The 20141-nt window shown below is 44.9% G+C and overlaps 1 protein-coding gene across 1 annotated transcript; it reads left to right on the top strand.

Moving 5' to 3' along the window:
* Nucleotides 1-180: 180 nt before the first annotated feature.
* On the top strand, nt 181-19992 carry cand1 (cullin-associated and neddylation-dissociated 1). The gene is made up of 15 exons (XM_028955369.1): nt 181-527; nt 6400-6543; nt 7785-7939; nt 9738-9861; nt 11184-11440; nt 12762-12867; nt 13776-13921; nt 14174-14466; nt 14562-14703; nt 15358-16851; nt 17490-17585; nt 17674-17843; nt 17928-18092; nt 18185-18292; nt 18438-19992. Exons 1-15 carry the CDS (start codon nt 460-462, stop codon nt 18660-18662), a joined length of 3693 nt encoding a protein of 1230 aa, XP_028811202.1. The 5' UTR covers nt 181-459; the 3' UTR covers nt 18663-19992.
* Nucleotides 19993-20141: the final 149 nt, after the last annotated feature.

Here is a 20141-nt window from a genome sequence, read left to right as displayed (position 1 = left end):
CTGATCCGGGATAAGATCTACAGTTTGCCCTTTTTTAATATTATTGCACAACTGAATTGAATCCACGTTAGCGTTTCGGTCGTGCACGAAGAAGCCATTTCGACCGCTCTCGTTGTAAAAACGTCCCGCCCGTCGAATGAAAGAGAGAGAGAAAAAAAAAACTCCCACTTTCAACTTTGACCCCGGAGCGGCGGCGTCTGGACCAGCGGCGGCTCCTCCCTCTGCAGAGTCAAGTCGGGTTTCCATTCAAACACATCCCCAACTCCGCGGGATGAGACTCAATTTTGCGCCGTTCCGCCGCTGATCGCCGCGTCGCACGAAGCCGAAAGCAGCTGCGCAGAATCGCCGACGTCTTTTTTTTTTATTTTTACGTGCACGCAAGCGACACCAAGAAGAAGAAAAAGGGGAACATTCTGGCCCTCCGACACTCACAAGCTCCCCCAGCAGACTGCTGCAAACATGGCGAGCGCCTCGTACCACATCTCCAATCTCCTGGAAAAAATGACGTCCAGCGACAAGGACTTCAGGTAAGCCGCGCCGTCGCGGCGATTTTCCGGCCGCGGGCCGCGGCGCAAAGCTCCAGACGCGCCGGGGTGGAGGGGAGTGGTAACGCACGTCAGCCGCGGCGGCAGGCCGCGACGCGGCCGGCGACGAGGCGCTGCTTCCGCGCAATGCACTCCGCCAAGCGACGAACTTCGGGGACGATATAAAGCGGTCGCCTTCGTTAACTCACCGCTACCAAGCTGTCAGCGAAACAACGTGTTCGCGGTTTACCTCAGCATTAGCGACAAGTTAGCATCCCAGTCGGTTAGCATCGTGCTTCTCGTCAGTAACGAACCCCTTTTTCGCCCGTCACGACGCGTTAATGCTATTAGCCTATTATTTTTATTTTTATAGGCATGGTCGATATCTGTATATTTGCCCGTCGCACATCCTTACTACACCCGCGAAGACTTTCCCTCGGTCAGGTATCGTCCGAGTTAGCCCCCGTGGCTAGCCACCGGCTAAAGAGCCGACTAGCTAACAGCTAACTTGTATTGTCGTTTTTAATTTTTTTTTGCTTTCATAGGCGATCGTTTTTTCCCGCGATTACAGCGGGGCGCTCTAACGGTACAGCACATCCTGTCAGATTGCCAGAGACTGTATATATTTTTAAAAAGGTTTTTGGTTTAGGGGTCAGCGGAAGCCACCTGTATCTGTTTCAGGGCTGACATGAACACTCGGTGACGGGCTTTAGTGTTCTGCACCAGTCTCATGGCGAGCCGTCTTTTTTTCTGGTTGAATTTGTATGCAGATACAAGGTGTTTTCTTTTTTTTTTTTTTTTTTTTTTTTACATTGTGTACATTTTAAGGCTGGTGAACACTTTCCTCATCTGTCTTCATGTTGTCATTGCCATGTGACTACACTGCTCAAAAAAATAAATGAAAAACAAAAATAAGACATCCTAGATCTGAATTAATGAAATATTTTTATTAAATACTTTGTTCTTTTTATAGTTGAATGTGCAGTCACCAAAATCACACACACTATTGATGGAAGTAAAAACGATTGACCCATGGAGGTCTTGATTTGGAATCACACTCAAAACTGAAGTGGAAGAACACACTGCAGGCTGAACCAACTTTGTCCTGTGTGTGGCCTCCATGTGCCTGTATGGCCTCCCTACAACTAGTGTTGTGCTGTTCGTGAACGATTCGTTTAAAAGAACAAATCTTATAAGGGAATGTCCTGAACTGAATCAATTCCTCAAGTTGTAAGTTCCTGTCTCAGCTAATTTGAGCTGTCAGCAACGCCGTGCAGGCAGCTGGCGTGCCGCTGGAGGGAGGGAGGAACTGCGTTGCCCACGCCTGGATGAACAAATCACTTGAAGTGAAGTGATTGTCACACGTGATACACAGCAGCACAGTGCACACAGTGAAATTTGTCCTCTGCATTTAACCCATCACCCTGAGTGAGCAGTGGGCAGCCATGACAGGCGCCCGGGGAGCAGTGTGTGGGGACGGTGCTTTGCTCAGTGGCACCTCAGTGGCACCTTGGCAGATCGGGATTCGAACCAGCAACCTTCTGATTATGGGGCCGCTTCCTTAACCATTCTCTAACATACACTCTCTTGAATCTTTGTTGTCTGTTTTAACAGATTTAGTTTCCTGATAAACAAACTTTAAACGTTAGACTGGCAGTAAAGAGAAGAGACTCCCCAGCCTAAGCAGGCACTAGCAGGAGCGATGGGGTGAGAGAGGGGTTCAAGATTCAATATTTTTTTATTTGTCCCATGCATTGTTTTAGCATAACAACATGCAGTGAAATGTATCCTGAACAGTGCTGGGGTGTCACCCCACCAGTCACACGTAAAGATCACTCAAAATGATTTTCGAAAAACATGCACATTTAAATAAACTACATTATACAGACTGTGAAGACCATCATTTTACCATGACTGAAAGGTCATGTGACACATTTCCTGTTCCTTTGGGTCGCAAAAATATCATAGACTCACACTATAACTGGTGCATGTGCACTGGAGCCTCCTCCAATACAAAGAATTGGAGAACCTTTGGGCGAAAAAGTCTGCTGAGGTTCCAGCTCCGCTCAGGAAATTCACCCGGAAACTCCTCGCAGTTCATGGAGAAAACTAATTCCATTTCGTTCCTAAAAATTGAGCCATTTCACAGAATAACACCACAAGAAAAACTTTGCAGCAGCAGACCAAGAAACTTGAGCGATTAGCTACAGACATACAAGCTCTTAAAGGCATTCATTGATAAAAACTATTGTTTTTCTCCTATTTTATATTGTATTTATAAAATGAAATTGTTAGGAACTTGTTAAAACACGTTAGGGACATGCCTGACTTAAACAAGTAATTGAAAAATTTGCATTTTGAAGCAGAGGCGGGCAAACTTTACTCATACATAATAAATGGCTGAAAACACAGTCATTGTATTTTTGCTTTTATTTAATCTTTTAAAGTAGTGTGATATGTGGTTAGTTAAAGTATTATTTACAAAAATAAATAGAAGAAGAATAAGGCTAGTAAAAAGTAGTAAAAAAGTAAGCTAGCTATTATGCAAGCAGATATTTATGTTTAATGAGAACATAAGACACAGACTTCACAGGGTAGTTGCTATGGATTCTGCTAAAGTGCATTGTGCGTAGATGCTAAACAGATGCAGTGACCAGTGTAGCAGTAACAGGTTGCAGGGTCGGGATTAAATGAGCAACAACAGTGAACATTCAGCTTGTCGGGTGTGAGGCGTGATGGCATGTCCTGGTGTTGTGTTCAAATGTGTCTCAGAGAGAATTAACTTTTAAAAGAAACTCTGCTTAATTGCCACCACAACAACTCATGTACAGTAGGACACAGCATGCAAGTGTCCTAGTGTGTAAAACACACAATTTTCGAGGGAACAGTAAATGTTCAGTGTGGATCCTTCACTGAATGTACTTTGGGGGATCACTCACTGAGCCCAATTTGCCAAGTAGACCAGGTAAATAGCACAGCATAGGACAGGACACATCATTATTTATAAAGAAGTTTATTTTTACAATTGTGTTTGTTAAAGGAACACAGACGCCACACAACACAGATCAGGAAGTCACAAGCTCTTCTAAATGATCGGAAGTGAAAGTGAAGTGATTGTCATTGTGATACACAGCAGCAGAGTACACAGTGCACAGAATGAAATTTGTCCAGCATGCCTGGACATCCTCCTAATGAAAGTGAAGTGATTGTCATTGTGAGACACTGCAGCACAGCACACACAACGAAATGAGTCCTCTGCTTTTAACCCATCACCCTCAGTGAGCAGGGGCAGCCTGGGGAGCAGTGTGCTGGGACGAGGCTTTGCTCAGTGGCACCTTGGTGGAACGGGATTCGATAATAATGTGGCGGATGGTCTCCCGATGGATCTCCTACCAGACCTGGACTAAAGCATCTGCCGACTCATGAACAGTCTGTGGTGCAATGTGGCGTTGGTGTCCTAGATGTGCTCAATCAGATTCAGGTCTGAGGAACGGGCTGGCCAGTCCATAGCATCAATTCCTTTGTCTTGAAGGAACTGCTGACACACTCCAGCCATGTCCAGCATGGTCTTGCATTAGGAGGAACCGAGGGCCAACCGCACCAGCATATGGTCTCACAAGGGGTCTGCAGATCTCACCTCAAGATTCAAGATTGGTTTATTGTCAGTAAAAAAGTATAACCAGTGTAGTGTGTATGAAATACTGTTTCACACAGACCCCCCCCCATAGTGCAATTGCAAAATAAAAAAAATATACATACATACACACACACACTTTACTAACTAAAAATACTATACAGACTAGTGCTGCACGATTAATCTAATCACAATCGTAAGCCCTATGTCAGCGATTACATGAACGCAAAAAGCTGCGCTTTAAATGATTAGTACATGGATTGGATCGGCGCCATTTCCGATCCATTCTCTCATTCTCTCAAAGTTTGCGAGCTGACTGAAGTCTCACTTCAGTCGGATGTGACGTGTTTGGTCACATGACTTTATGATTCGGTTCAATGGAGACCTGAGATTCGTGACTCGCATAGACATCTGGGTAGACGGCGCATGACAAGCTGCATTGTACGTCAACGTCGCCGCCATATTGCGATAGGCTCTGCTGTGGCGTGAAGCATATACATGTCTATGGAGAGAAGTGCATAAAAATGCCTCACTCTTGTGCTGCTTGGGGCTGTACAAACTGCTGTACGCTCCAAACCAGATCCCGGGGATTACATTTCATAGGTAAGGCTGGACAATTGTTTTGAATATATTTGGCCATTAGAAAATCCCGTTTAACGCTAGCGAGCTATGCATTCCTGTGTTCAAGTCAGCCTCCAAACAACGTTTTGGCTAAACGTAGGCATTAACTATTTAGACTGTTCTTAGCTGTTTAGTTAACTTTTCTCAAACTTTGAAGGTTTCCTAAAGAAATTCACCTCAGTTTACAAATCTTAACCTTAGCTAAGCTAGCAAAGCTATGCATCCCTGTGTTCAAGTCAGCCTCCAAACAACGTTTTGGTTAAACGTAAGAACTATAATACAGGATTTTATAATGGCCAAATATAATCAAAACAGTTGTTTAGCCTTACCAGGGTTTGTCATTCGACAGTAATGTAAAGAGTTTTTTGTGATTTATTTAATTTTGTAGAATATTGTATTTTGAAAGCACTGGGCATTTCAGGTTGTTATAAGTAGTTTGTATGTTTCACTTTGAAATTAAACATTTCACTATTAGTATGCGACATTTCACTGATATACAAGCAAGTGTCCTTTATCATATCGCACATCGCAATATTGATCTCAATAATTGCAATATGTCTTTTTCCCCAAATCGTGCAGCCCTAATACAGACTATAAAGGGAAAGTACAACTTTTCTGTACAATGAACAAGGAAACTTGTTCGGTACCTAATTGCAGTCAGGCTACCCCTGCTGAGCACATGGAGGGCTTTGCGGCCCCCCCAAAGAAATGCCACGCCCGCACCATTAATGACCCACTGCCAAACCAGTTATGCTGGAGTGTGTTCAGGCAGCAGAACTGCAGACTCTGTGACATCTTTCACATGTGCTCGGTATGTTTTTTTTTTTTTTTTTTTGTCAGTTTGCAAAAAAACAAAAAGTAATGGTATGTTTCTACCACATGCACTGCTCATTTTGAAAAGGAAAAAAAAGAAGAAGACCAAAAAGCAAATATTCTTCCCAGGGCCAGCCGCCGGGTTTGAAAAGTTGTTTGTGTGTCTGTGGCAAATGCACCGCAGCAAAAATTCCTGATATTTGCATGAAAAGATGTCCTCTGTTTGCTTTTTTTGCTCGTGACTGGAAGGAGGAGTATTGGCTTGCATGGTCTCAGGTGTGTTTAGAGACTGAGGGGTAGTTTTAATGAAGGGGAGATGTATTTGTCAGGATGGGGAGAGTAGGGGAGTTTCTCAGAATTGCCTGGCTTCTTAAATGTGTTAAACATTTCATCTTCAGCCTGGTGAAATTGTATTATGATAAGACTGTTTGGCCCTGTGGCTGACTAGTCCTCTGGTGGGTCGCCAGTGAATGTCTGGTGTTCCTCGTACCATCGTAACACGCTGTAACTATGCTCCTCCTTTACATTTTATACCAATGTCCATTACGGCGAGTCACTGGGTTTTGGGAGCAGGCAGAGAAGGTGTGTATAATGCGGTCAGCAAATTTGCTAGATCCATAAATGTGAATGAATGCCAGTAATCTTGAAATGGGAAGCTAAGTGATAGGGCTTCTATGCATGAAATAGTCATGCTTCAAAAAGGCTGCAGATAAATACTGCAGCAACCTGCACATCTAAAGAAATGTGTGTGTGTGTGTGTATATACATGTGTGTATTTTGCTAAGAATGTCATGTTCATGCTTCCAGATTCATGGCTACAAATGATCTGATGTCAGAACTGCAGAAGGACTCAATCAAACTGGATGACGACAGTGAGCGGAAGGTGGTGAAGATGATCCTAAAGCTACTGGAAGATAAGAATGGAGAAGTGCAGAACCTGGCTGTCAAATGGTAAGGGCCCGGTCATGCTCTGTTTGGGCTGGGTGACATTCTTTTAAAAAATAGTTTGAGCTCTCCATGTTGGCTAATGACACAGTGGTACCACATTTTGAGAACCAAAGTCCCGGACGCTTCCTGGTCGGGAACACAACCTTTCAGAATGATAGTTAGGAAACACACAAGCCTAATCATGTTAGGGTTGCATTGAAACTTGTCTGGCATAGGGTCCATCCACACTTCAGGAGTATCTGAGCATCTTTAACCTCATTCAGGGCTCTAGAGTGTGACCAATTTGTATTAGATCTGCTTCATATTCTAAACCAGAGATTGTGAAGGGCGGGGCCCGCCTCTGATTGGCCATGGTCCAGCAACAGGCAGCAGAAAACAGATAATCAGGCCAAGATGATGATAAAGTTCAAGTCCTTAAAACACTTTCACTTTTTATTCACAGTTTAGAATTTCTTTTTATTTAATTTTCACTTATAAGCACCAATACATTTTCAGTAAGTTAGCTTTCTTGTAGATTCGTACTTCAAATAACTTTGTTAACCAGATTTATATTTAATTGTTTACAAGTCAATACGGTGCACGTAAGAAGAAAAAGGTTAGGCGCACCAGTGCAACTGGTGAAAAAAGTTAGTCAAGAACTGTCATTGGAGGAACGTGATGTTACATTTTCACCTTTTGAGGCAGATCAAACTGTATTCTGTGGCAGTAGTTTAGGTGGGGGAAACCTGTGAAATCTTTGACCCTCCATCAAGTAAATGGCCTTGCTGTATCGACATTTCTTCCTGAAGCTGCTCTGCTGATGTGCGAGGTCGATAGCGCGAGTCTGAATGGCTTCGGATTTTCCTCGTTCACCTTCAAAGGTTGCCACTCAGGCCCTATATCCCTCAGATATCCCTCAACCTGTTTATTATCGTGTTATGTTTAGCAGTGCCACAAGTGAATTATCGGGTTGACCTGAATGTTGAACCCACAAATTGTCGAAGCTCATATTTTGGTTGTGTCTGGAAACATTTTGTTCATGCGTTTTTTTTTTATCTTTATGAAAATGTATTTCCGTCTGACTTGAAATAAAAGCAGGTCTGGCATAAGCATGCTCTCAAATGTACAGAAATGGCGATCCAGGAAAAATGAAATAACAGCCAGGTCGATGTTTGCCATATGTGAATATTTCTGCATTTGTGATTCTTATGCCGCTGGCACCTGGCAGCAACAGCAGCGTGCTGATGCATGTTTTTGATTCGCAGCCTGGGGCCGCTGGTCAGCAAGGTGAAGGAGTACCAGGTGGAGACCATCGTGGACACGCTTTGCACCAACATGCTGTCCGACAAAGAGCAGCTGCGAGACATCTCCAGCATCGGCCTGAAGACTGTCATCGGAGAGCTGCCGCCAGCGTCCAGCGGTGAGTGCCAGCTGCTCGCCGTTGCCATGGTGTTTTGTAAATATGCTAATTTGAAATGTCTTGTTGTATTTTATTTTTTTTGTATATAATCAATATGCATTTAGTGTCTAAAGTATATTTAAAATATATAAATAGTTTTATTCTCATGTACGGTTCATATTAGGGCCGGGCGATATGGCAATCTGTAACTCTGAAAGCCCATATCATATCCTAAGCCAATCAGAGATTGTGAATGGCGGGGCCTGCCGCTGGTTCAAAACAGTCAAACAGGGAGAGGCAAGTAGAAGGGACCCGTCAGACAGACAGAGTGGATGTAGCCACGGATTATAGCTTTAATCAGGCCTTAAAAGTTAGAACTGGCCCGACAAGTACAACTTTTTAAATGCCCAAACCTGACATTACATTAAATCTGACCGCATGAAAATTAAATCTGGAATGGTACTTTTATTTATGTTCACCTGGAACTTCTGATTAACTTCTATGATTCTGGAACCACACTGTCTTATGTACTGCATTAATGACCAAAACGTCCAGTAATGTCTGCTATTAAATGAACTTATAAAATAACCATATTGGTACAAGTTGTGTAAAATGTGGTTGTGTGGTTGTATGATGGAACAGATCAGTCACTTTCATGTCACAATTATTTTCCACTACTCTTATTCCAGCTGTGCTGTTACTAGGGGTGCGTATTGGCATGGATCTCATGATACGATACTTTTCACAATATCACAATACATTTTGCAATATTCTACACTTCACTGAAAATCTAAAAACCGAGTTGAAATATGTTTTGTGATTTTCCTCTGCCTGGAATGCCAGGCAGTAATTCAAAGTACCCAGCTTTACAGCGCCATCTACAGGAGTGGAGGTTGTAGTCACACACTGGTTCTCATCTCTGCTGACCTCATGCTCCATAGCTAATTTTGTATACAGAAATATCGATATTTTATGCCCCTGTAACAATACCACCAGCGATATATTGCTGTATCGATATTTTCTAGCACCCCTAGCTCTTACCAAAGTGGTAGTAGCCTAGTGGGTAACACACTCGCCTATAAACCAGAAGACCCAGGTTCAAATCCCACTTACTACCATTGTGTCCCTGAGCAAGACACTTAACCCTATGTTGCTTCGGGGGGGGACTGTCCCTGTAACTACTGATTGTAAGTCGCTCTGGATAAGGACGTCTGATAAATGCTGTAAATGTAAAACAATAAATATTAAACTGCTTAACGGTTAGACGCGTTGAAAAATAGAACATTTTTCTAATGTTAGAGTTCAGTTTGCTGCATTCAACTACACTTGAGTTTTGAAAGGGTTATTAAAAGGATGGCTGGATGGTTTGAAAAAGCTACAACTCGCTACCCAGCAGCACTGCCTTTTACTCTTGGTAGTGCTGATGTAGAATAAGGTGTGTGCTTGATGTTGATGAACGTGATTTGTAGGCTGTGAACACTGGCGCTTGTGGTGAGAATGTAAGAGGAGGGAAGTTGTCTTATTAAAAGTTAATGAGAGCGAGGCGAGGCTGGTGTGGGGTATTTGCTTCATGTTCTCCTGTGTCTCTAATGATGTGTTGCACTCAGTTCTCCTTCTCCTCCCGCCCTGTGGTCTCTCTCTCTTTCTCTCACCCTGTCTCGCCCACCCCCTGAGCTCTCATGTCATGGCAAACACACTCATCCTTTTCTCCCTCACTTACAGCAAGAGGCTTATGAAGTATTTGAGTCCATAAGTGTGTACAACACACTGAGGTTTAGGTCCTACTGATGGTTGCTACTGTGTCTGTGTATGTCTGCAGGCTCAGCCCTGGCAGCAAGTGTGTGCAAGAAGATCACGGGCCGCCTCACAAGTGCCATTGCCAAGCAGGAGGACGTGTCTGTGCAGCTGGAGGCTCTGGACATCATGGCCGACATGCTATGCAGGTATGTGGACTCCGCCCCTATCCTATGTCCAAATCACTTCCTAATGCTCAGATTTTGACATGCTGGGATGCTCTCGCTCTGTGTGTGTCTGTGTGTGTGTGTGTGTGTGTGTGTGTGTGTGTGTGTGTGTGTGAGAAATTAATTGAAGCAGAATTTCAGGCTTTTCTTATTATGTTTATAATATGGGGAAAAGAGTTTTGCATGAAAGGCCATTCTCCCAGTTCATGGCCATTCATATTTCTGACCGCTCTCATGTTGAGGTTTAAGGTCTTTACAGAACAGTTTTTTTTTTTTTTCCCTGAGTAGGCTTCTGTGCTCACCTTGTGTCTGAAGGTAGTAAGTCCTGTTCCAGATTTGTACAGAATACACATGTTTTGTTCAGCATACCATATCTGTAACAAGCTGCAGCATGTACAACTTGTAAAGAATGTAGCCTGGTGCACTTGCAAAATGTTCGTTTTAATACATTTAATGGAAATTGACCTAGTATCACTCAAAAACCTGTTGACATGAAAGTTCATCAGATTTTTGCAATACTAACGCATAACAAAGGACGTGTTTGTTAATGTCGCGTTAGAGTAAACCAAGACAAGACTTAATAGCCTCTTGTTTAATCTCGTTATTATATTGCGGATAACCTTGTTTTAATTATGAATTTAATAAAAATAAATAATAATAAAAAGGTCTGTGGTGTCTGTTCTACTAGGTACTTGTGCTATATTGACTGGGTTAAATAGGGTTACATTTAGTAAACAAAAAAAATACTAAAATACATTTTTCATTGACTACAACTAAACTTAATTATTCATGTATATTTCTGACTAAAATATGACTAAAATGCTCAGACTTTTAGTTGACTGAAACTTGACTAGACTAAAATGAGTCTGGACATGACTAAATGACAGCTTGACTCAAAGACTAGACTACAATTCAGACAGGCCGCCAGAAACAACTATACATTCGAGCACCCCCAGTGTGTATAAGGTGTATTTAGAGTGTAAATAGAGAATGGAGGTGGATGCTGTACTACGCAGGTTAACTAAAGGTTTGTGTGATTAGGCTACCAATTGACAAATAACCGTTTAGCTATATGAACATAATTTTGGGTTTTTAGAAATGTACACCAAAAAAAAAAAAAAAAAAAAGACCATAAACGAGATCATAAAGAGATCAGAATTCTGTAGAAATTCTGTCTTGTGGTTTACACTCTCAGCTAAACATTGAATGTTTCAGTAAACCTTTACTTTCAGTGCGCACATTTTATAAGTGGTTTCAGATGAGCGGGCACAGGGTGGTGAAATGAAGTTTTTCCTGTTCTGCAGGCAAGGAGGTCTGCTGGTGAACTTTCACCCATCCATCCTGAGCTGCTTGCTGCCACAGCTGACCAGCCCCCGCCTGGCGGTGAGGAAGAGGACCATCATTGCGCTTGGCCACCTGGTGATGAGCTGCGGGAACCTGGTCTTCGTGGACCTGATTGAGCACCTGCTGTCGGAGCTCTCCCGCAATGACTCCATGTCTACCACCCGCACCTACATCCAGTGCATCGCCGCCATCAGCCGACAGGCTGGGCATCGGATCGGTGAGCACCCATGTCCCATGTTCAGCACACAGCTTTCTGTCCAACTCAACCCACTGGAATTGTGAAAAATGCTGACAAGGTGGGCGTGGCTTTCTGACACCACTCCAAAGTGTTAGACTTTAAATAATTTAATCGTTTTATTCAAATCATAGATCGTGTTTTGAGCCATGTGCAAAATGTAAATTTCTGTAGACATCAAGATTCATTTTTAATTTTAATTTCATTACATCCAAAAAAAAAAACAGTGCAGCTTCTGGTAATTTGGTTGCCCTTTTGCCCGGTGGCTTCTCAGGTGAATTAGAAGCACACCTCTGAGGATAATCATCATCCTAATCTTGTTTGCCTTCTTCACACGGATGTTCCTGTGGCAACCTCATTTATCCAGAACGCAGGGGTTCGTCAGTTCAGGGGCTGGATGGAGGGGTGTCTGATGCTCCACAGCCCACCTCATTGCCTGTCAGTTTGCACGAGCCGGGAGTGCTTTCCATTTTCAATGCAATTTAGCTTTCAAATTGGGGTCGCAGAGGTTCATGTGAAATCTTGATTACGATGAGGCGGTGTTGCAGCCCAGCCTGATGCGACGTCTCCATTGTACCCCTTCCCCCTTCTCAATTTTGTTCATCTACATTATAGCTGGGTCACCATAGGTGGGTAGTTTTTTTTTTTTTTTTTAACCAAGTGATTTCACTTTGGAGAACTTTTCCCTGCAACTTATTGAAAATGCAGTAACCTTCATTGTATAATTAATTTTTTTAATTATTGTTAAATATTAGTATACATAACTCATTTTGAATGAAGTTGTGTACACTAAAACTAATTTAAGCCTAATCTTGGTGCCCTCTTTGAATTTGATCTCATGGCATCCTCTGAAACTGCTCTGAAAACCTCAACACGAAAAGAGGATCGGCAGGGAAGTCTCTACCTGCGTCGTAATTACCTCTCACTTCATCCGGTCTGCGATGAAGTGCGGAGTCGCCGAGGTGCAGCTCGGCCAATTACAGCGTTCGTTCTGATGCTGCTGTAAGACAGCAGCGATTACGATGTGTTTGATTTCCCGGGGAGGGCTGCACTCCCCAGCTCTCCCTCTCTGTTCTTCCCTTCAGTGTTTTAGTTAAGTAGTTTTGTGTGTCCGTGTGCATCACACTAGGTGTTGCGAGGAGAAACCTGTTTAATCTCCACCTTCTCAGCATTTGCTCTGAGCTTCAAACTGAGACAAAACTTCTTTTGTACGTCTTGACCGATTAGACCATTTTAACTTTTTAATTTGCTGCTTTTGTTGAATGTTTTGTGTGTGTGTGTGTGTGTGTGTGTGTGTGCACAGGAGAGTACCTGGAGAAGATTATCCCCCTGGTGGTGAAGTTCTGCAGTGTTGATGATGATGAGTTGAGAGAGTACTGCATCCAGGCCTTTGAATCGTTTGTCAGAAGGTGGGTTTCTGGACTCCACTTTATGAATTTTTTTTTTTTTTTTTTTTTTTAGAGCCCAAAATTGCTATATATGTGACTGAAGACGCTGTCCTTCCTGAAACCACTTGGGTGCTGTGTTGGTCATAAAAGTGAAGTGATTGTCACATGTGATACACAGCAGCACAGCACACGATGCACACAGTGAAATTTGTCCTCTGCATTTAACCCATCACCCTGAGTGAGCAGTGGGCAGCCATGACAGGCACCCGGGGAGCAGTGTGTGGGGACGGTGCTTTTCTCAGTGGCACCTTGGCGGATCGGGATTCGAACCGGCAACCTTCTGATTACGGGGCCGCTTCCTTAACCGCTAGGCCACCACTGCCCCCATGGTCATGGGGTGTTCTGGGACAGAACTCAATTATACAGTCAAAGTTTAGAGTAAATAAGAAAGTAGTGTTCACCTATAATGCATTCTTTAATCTTTTCATCTGTTATTTGTGCATTTAATCAACTTATTCTTTCTAAACTACGAAAGGGACAAAAAATCTTAAGAAATGTCAGTCAGAATATTGTGGGCAGCTATGGTGTGAGATTAGTGGGAGGGCGTGTGACTGAGATGAGATGAACACACACACAGAAATCGTGATTCAGCCTCCTCTACATATGACTGGCTTGTATGTTCTCCAAAATGACCATTGACCATTGTGATGCATAGTGAAAGGTGTGTACCATAATGGACACAAAATAAGTCTGAAACAGTGGCGACAGAAAAAAATACTAGTAGATGGTACGAGATTGTCATTTTGTTTAAAAAAAAAAAAAATCTACCCTTTGATGTATTTTTATAAAAAAAGTCTAATAAATCTAAATCATTTAGTACAAGGGTTCTCAGCTCATAATATGTATTGTTGTGAACATCTCTGATTCAGGTGTCCAAAAGAAGTCTACCCCCATGTGCCCACAGTCATCGGTATTTGCCTGAAATATCTGACCTATGACCCCAACTACAACTATGATGACGAAGATGAGGACGAGAATGCCATGGATGCAGATGGAGCTGATGAAGATTACCAAGGTGTGACATTGCACTTCACCTTATCCTCTCCCAAACCATGAGGAAAGTGTGTGTATCTCATAAGCCGTCCTCTCCAGCACTGGTGCCATATGTATGCATCGGGTTTTTTATGGATTGCGACATTAAAAGATTAGTGTCTGTCTGCTGGGTGACTTTTTGAAGAGGTCTGAAGCTTTTAGAATTGGTGGGCAGATCGGCTTGGGAACTCTAAAGGCTTCATTGCGCTCGCGTGACCTTTTGTGCTCGTTACAGGAAGTGACGACGAGTACAGCGACGACGATGACATGAGTTGGAAGGTGCGCCGTGCGGCAGCCAAGTGTTTAGATGCGGTGGTGAGCACGCGGCACGAGATGCTGCCCGAGTTTTACCGCACAGTGTCGCCGGCGCTCATTGCCCGCTTTAAGGAGCGCGAGGAGAACGTGAAGGCAGATGTGTTCCACGCTTACCTCTCGCTACTGAAGCAGACGCGCCCCGCCCAGAGTTGGCTGTGTGACCCTGATGCCATGGAGCAGGGAGAGACCCCGCTGACCATGCTGCAGAGTCAGGTATGCCCCAGAATGCTAACGCGGAGCCGTGGTCTTTTCTGCACGTTTCGGTAACCGCGGCTTCACTTTGACGCGAGTTTGCGTGCGTTCTGCAGGTGCCTATGGTCGTAAAAGCTCTGCACAAGCAGTTGAAGGAGAAGAGTGTGAAAACGCGCCAGTGCTGCTTCAACATGCTGACCGAGCTAGTCAACGTGCTGCCTGGGGCACTAACGCAGCACGTCCCGGTGCTCATCCCAGGTACAAACACCCAGCTTCACTTCTTTATCCTGCAGAGACCGGTGCACCCCTTTCCCTTCCTGTTCAATTGCTCAGAGCAGGCCCGGTCCAGTTCTTGTCTAAACATTATAGGGGCCAATATCGGGTAATTGGGTCATTTTCAAACACTGAAAAATATTTGCCTCATGTCAGTTCTCAATCTACTTTTACAGTGTGCATATGCACAACAGGTTTCGCATTAAAGCAGTGCTCAAGGCCCCTTAGTGGTTAAGCGCTCTTTTTTTTTATAAATGAATATATAAAAATGAGGTAAGATTTCAGTTCACATTGGCAAGATTCAAATATTTATATTTTAGTAAAATCTTTTATCCGAGTCTGAAAAATTTGGGTGAAGAAACAAAGTACACTGCAATTCACAACGTGAACGAGCAAACTTGATCTGGCTGCTATATAAGTGGGGAAAAGTGGTATTGCAGTGATTTCTACGAAATAAAACTGGAAACTGATCTGTAGACAATAATGATCTGTAGATAATAATGAATTCCCCAAAGAGAATCAGGTGATAAAATGAAATAAAAGCCTGAATTGCACATTTGGCTCGGTCCACTGCAATTTGCGGTTGTCTTTTAGTCTTGGCCGGTTTTCAGTTCTGAGTGTCTTTGTTCTCTTCCACAGGAATCATATTTTCTCTCAACGACAAGTCCAGCTCCTCCAACCTGAAGATCGATGCACTGTCCTGCCTCTATGTAATTCTGTGCAACCACCAGCCCCAAGTCTTCCACCCCCATGTGCAGGCCCTGGTGCCCCCCGTGGTGGCCTGTGTTGGGGACCCCTTCTACAAAATCACCTCCGAGGCCCTCCTGGTCACTCAGCAGCTGGTGAAGGTCATCCGGCCTCTGGACCAGGGTGATTCATTTGACGCGTCGCCATACATCAACGACCTCTTCTGCTGTACCATAAAGCGGCTTAAAGCTGCAGACATCGACCAGGAGGTGAAGGAGCGTGCCATCTCCTGCATGGGCCAGATAATCTGTAATTTAGGTGACAGCCTCGGCCCGGACTTGCCGGGGACGCTGCAGATCTTTTTGGAGCGGCTGAAGAACGAGATCACGCGACTGACCACGGTGAAGGCTCTGACCCTGATCGCCGGCTCGCCGCTGAAAATCGACCTCCGGCCCATTCTGGGCGAGGCCGTGCCCATCTTGGCCTCGTTCCTGCGCAAGAACCAGCGCGCGCTCAAGCTCAGCACGCTCGCCGCGCTTGATATTCTCGTGCAGAGCTACAGTGACAGCGTCACGCCGGCAATGATCGACGCCGTGCTGGCGGAGCTGCCGCTGCTCATTAGCGAAAGCGACATGCACGTGTCTCAGATGGCCATCAGTTTCTTGACCACCCTGGCGCGGGTCCACCCGGACTCCCTATCTAAAATCAGCGGCTCCATCCTGTCCGAGCTCATCACCCTCGTCCGCTCGCCCCTCCTACAGGGCGGCGCCCTCAGCGCCATGCTGGATTTCTTCCAGGCCCTGGTTGCCACAGGGACGGCCAGTCTAGGCTACATGGACCTCCTACGGATGCTGACGGGACCAGTCTACGCCCAGAGTGCCGCCCTCACGCACAAACAGTCATACTACTCCATCGCTAAATGCGTGGCGGCCCTGACCCGCGCCTGCCCCAAAGAGGGTCCCGCGGTAGTGGGTCAGTTCATCCAGGATGTGAAGAACTCTCGGTCCACCGACCTGATCCGCCTCTTGGCTCTGCTGTCGTTGGGGGAGGTCGGCCACCACATGGACCTGAGCGGCCAGCCCGAACTGAAGACGGTCATCCTCGACGCGTTCTCGTCCGCCAGCGAGGAGGTCAAGTCCGCCGCGTCGTACGCGCTGGGCAGCATTAGCGTGGGCAACCTGCCCGAGTACCTGCCCTTCGTGCTGCAGGAGATCTCGGGGCAGCCCAAGAGGCAGTACCTGCTGCTGCACTCGCTGAAGGAGATCATCAGCTCGGCGTCTGTGGCCGGGCTGAAGCCGTACGTGGAGAGCGTGTGGACGCTGCTGCTTAAACACTGCGAGTGCACCGAGGAGGGCACGCGGAATGTGGTGGCCGAGTGTCTCGGCAAGCTGACGCTGATAGACCCCGAGACGTTGCTGCCGCGCCTTAAAGGCTATCTGTTGTCAGGTAGGTGTCATGCAGTGGGTGGTAGTAGCCTAGTGGGTAACACACTCGCCTATGAACCAGAAGACCCAGGTTCAAATCTCACTTACTACCATTGTGTCCCCAGCAAGACACTTAACCCTAAATTGCTCCAATGGGGACTGTCCCTGTAACTACTGATTGTAAGTCACTCTGGATAAGGGTGTCTGATAAATGCTGTAAATGTAAATGTTTCACATAGCGATCACCACTAAAGGCTGTGTGTTATTTAAGTGGTCAAATGTGGTATTGCAGGTGATGTGCCAGATGTTGCAGTTTGGAATGGAATCGGTAGCTTGCTTCGGAAGGAAAGAAATTAGATATAGAAATGATTTATTGTCTTGTCAGCAACCCTGAGCAGACATGGTTGGTTGACTGGAGACAGTCGGTTTCAAGAGACTGGAGCGTTGGTGACCCCCCTGGGGTGTTGGGGAGGCAGGCACTTCGTATCTCAACGTACACTCATGCTACAGTTTTTAATACACGTAGTACAGTTAATAGCAAACCAACTTTGCACAATTAGATAGTTTACAAAAAAAAATCAAGCCAAACGTTAACAGCCCTGAAGATTTTTACATTTGTAAATATGAATAATTTGGTTTTGTTTTTCCTCACTTTTGCAGGCTCCTCCTACGCCAGAAGCTCCGTAGTGACTGCAGTCAAGTTCACCATTTCAGACCATCCGCAGACCATAGACCCTTTACTCAAGAACTGTATAGGTGGGTAAAATACCCTTGTTCTTGGCCTGGTCTTTCATGGATTTCACCTTTGTGATAAAAAATCTTTTTGTTATATTTGCTTTTAAAGGTGATTTCTTAAAAACATTGGAAGATCCCGACCTCAACGTCCGAAGGGTAGCCTTGGTAACGTTCAACTCTGCTGCGCACAACAAGCCCTCACTGATCCGAGACCTGCTGGACACCGTGCTCCCACACCTTTACAACGAGACCAAAGTGCGCAAGGAGCTCATCAGAGAGGTAGTGAGAACATTCTGCATATATTCCTATTATTTCCCATTATTTAGCTTAGTTATATTGAACTTTTTTGCTTACCACTCCTAGGTGGAGATGGGTCCATTTAAACACACGGTGGATGACGGCCTAGATATCAGGAAGGCAGCGTTTGAGTGCATGTACACCCTGCTGGACAGCTGTTTGGACCGGTTGGACATCTTTGAGTTCCTCAACCACGTAGAGGACGGACTGAAGGATCATTACGACATTAAGGTGGGGGACTGAGGTCATGTTTTGGATGAGCTCATCCGAGTACGGTGGGAAATGTGACTATAGTAACAGTCATGTTTGTGTGGTCTCTCTAGATGTTGACTTTCCTGATGCTGGCCAGACTCTCCACTCTGTGTCCCAGTGCTGTGCTGCAGAGGCTGGATCGACTGGTGGAGCCACTCAGAGCCACCTGCACCACTAAGGTACCTTCATTCACCTCCCAGCACCACACGCATGACCATGATATGCACACGGTTGCCTGTGTTTGGGTACTGATGATTTTAATAAGAAAATTTATTGGCCTTCTGTCTCTGAATAAGGTGGTAATACTTACTTACTTATTCCCAGGTGAAAGCTAATTCGGTAAAACAGGAGTTTGAGAAGCAGGACGAGCTGAAGCGGTCCGCCATGCGGGCAGTGGTGGCCCTGCTGACCATCCCCGAGGCGGAAAAGTCCCCCCTGATGAGTGAGTTCCAGTCCCAGATCAGCTCCAACCCTGAGCTGGCCGCCATCTTTGACAGCATCCAGAGGGACTCGTCCACCGCCAACATGGAGTCCATGGACACCAGCTAAATGAAAAGACGAACATAAACCAAAACGACAAACAATAACACGCTCTTCATTATCGTTCCCAAGAATAAGCCGCATTACAAGAAAAGGAAGAAGAAAATACATGGAGGACCCTTTTATTGTTCATGCATTGAACTGAATCAGCAGATAACTGGAGGAACACAGACCAAGCAAGTTAGAGGGAATGAAGAAATATATATAAGTATATATATATGAAAAAAATAGAAATTAATTCTCTCAATCTTTATCAGATTGTTCTTTTTCCCTATGAACATTTCCCCCCCCCCCCTTCATTCCATTTGTTTCTTTCTCACGATTCCAGAAGCCCATGTTCAGGTGGGACGTAGCCAAGCACTTGAGCTGTGACCTTTGCTAAGGGGTGGGTGACGAGAGGAGGAATATCAGCCTTTCCATGATACACTGAGAATCTCTGTGACTCCCAAAGAGAGGGATGTGTGTTAACACAGTATGAATTAATCTAATTACTTTAGGACCGCTTTTGGTTGCCATGTTTCCTATCGGACCAGTCTTTGTTTTTGTATGGTTTTGAATGTTACTTTTTTTTTCCCCCTCTAGTTTTCTCGCTTATTGGTTTAAGAAGGTTGGTGGGTTCCCCATAGCGAGCTCAAGAGGAATAAATCTGGGTTAGATATGTTATATTACAGTGTGATGTATGGGGTGGCTGTGTGAGTGTAGTACTTTTCTTCTTAATTCTTTACACTCAACTCCTGACCACCGGACAACCATGTGTTGAACATGTGTAATATGACGTGTGAGCATATAGCGGGTTTCCTAGTGAGTGTAAAGGCCTCTTTAGAGCCTGGTTGCACATGTGAAATAAGGGGTAGTGTTAAGTGAATAGGTGCTCACGCCTGGTCTGCACTAGCGTCAGTGCGAATCTAGGGATTGGTCCTGCCGACCTGGTTAAACGAATGCAGTGACCACTTTGCTTCCCTCATTCCACCGTTTTTCTCTATGAAATTCCTCCCCACTCATCTGTCTTTTTGTTCTTCTACTCCCTTTATCATTCAAAAACTGACCACTTCAAATAAGAACTTGATGGTTTGAGGACTTCCAGAAAAGGACCACCTCTCACTCTTGAGGGCACTCGTGTTCCTGTAATGAGGAGAAGCAGTGGAGGCCACCAGATCATCACAGTGTGGGAAATGCACTGTTCATGGTGTGGGTGCGCGCGCGCGCGTGTGTGTGTGTGTGTGTGTGTGTGTGTGTGTGTGTGTGTTAAAATTTAAAAGCTGGGTTTTGATGCTGTGCGGGGGGGGATTTTGCTCCACCTGTGAGAAATGCTGAAATAAAAAGGTCCATTTCTGCCTGCTCTCAGCTCCTCCTTCATAGCCTGGCACCTGTCAGAACATGTTTGCATTTCCTCTGAATGCACCAATCAGATGCGAGGTCAAGGGTGACCACAAGTCCTCGAGTGTACGTTTTTTAAAATTTTTTTTTTTTATTATATATAATGTGATA

This window comes from Denticeps clupeoides, chromosome 15 (genome assembly GCF_900700375.1).
Source record: "Denticeps clupeoides chromosome 15, fDenClu1.1, whole genome shotgun sequence".
Lineage (NCBI taxonomy): Eukaryota > Metazoa > Chordata > Actinopteri > Clupeiformes > Denticipitidae > Denticeps > Denticeps clupeoides.
This window is presented reverse-complemented; position numbering and strand designations above follow the sequence as displayed.

What these genes read in the sequence shown, in the direction of transcription:
- cand1 (XM_028955369.1), top strand. Translation starts at nt 460, where the DNA reads ATGGCGAGCGCCTCGTACCACATCTCCAATCTCCTGGAAAAAATGACG. An exon ending in AGCTGATGAAGATTACCAAG is followed by an intron (nt 13,922 to 14,173) that starts GTGTGACATTGC and finishes TGCTCGTTACAG; the next exon opens with GAAGTGACGACGAGTACAGC. An exon ending in GCAAGGAGCTCATCAGAGAG is followed by an intron (nt 17,844 to 17,927) that starts GTAGTGAGAACA and finishes TACCACTCCTAG; the next exon opens with GTGGAGATGGGTCCATTTAA.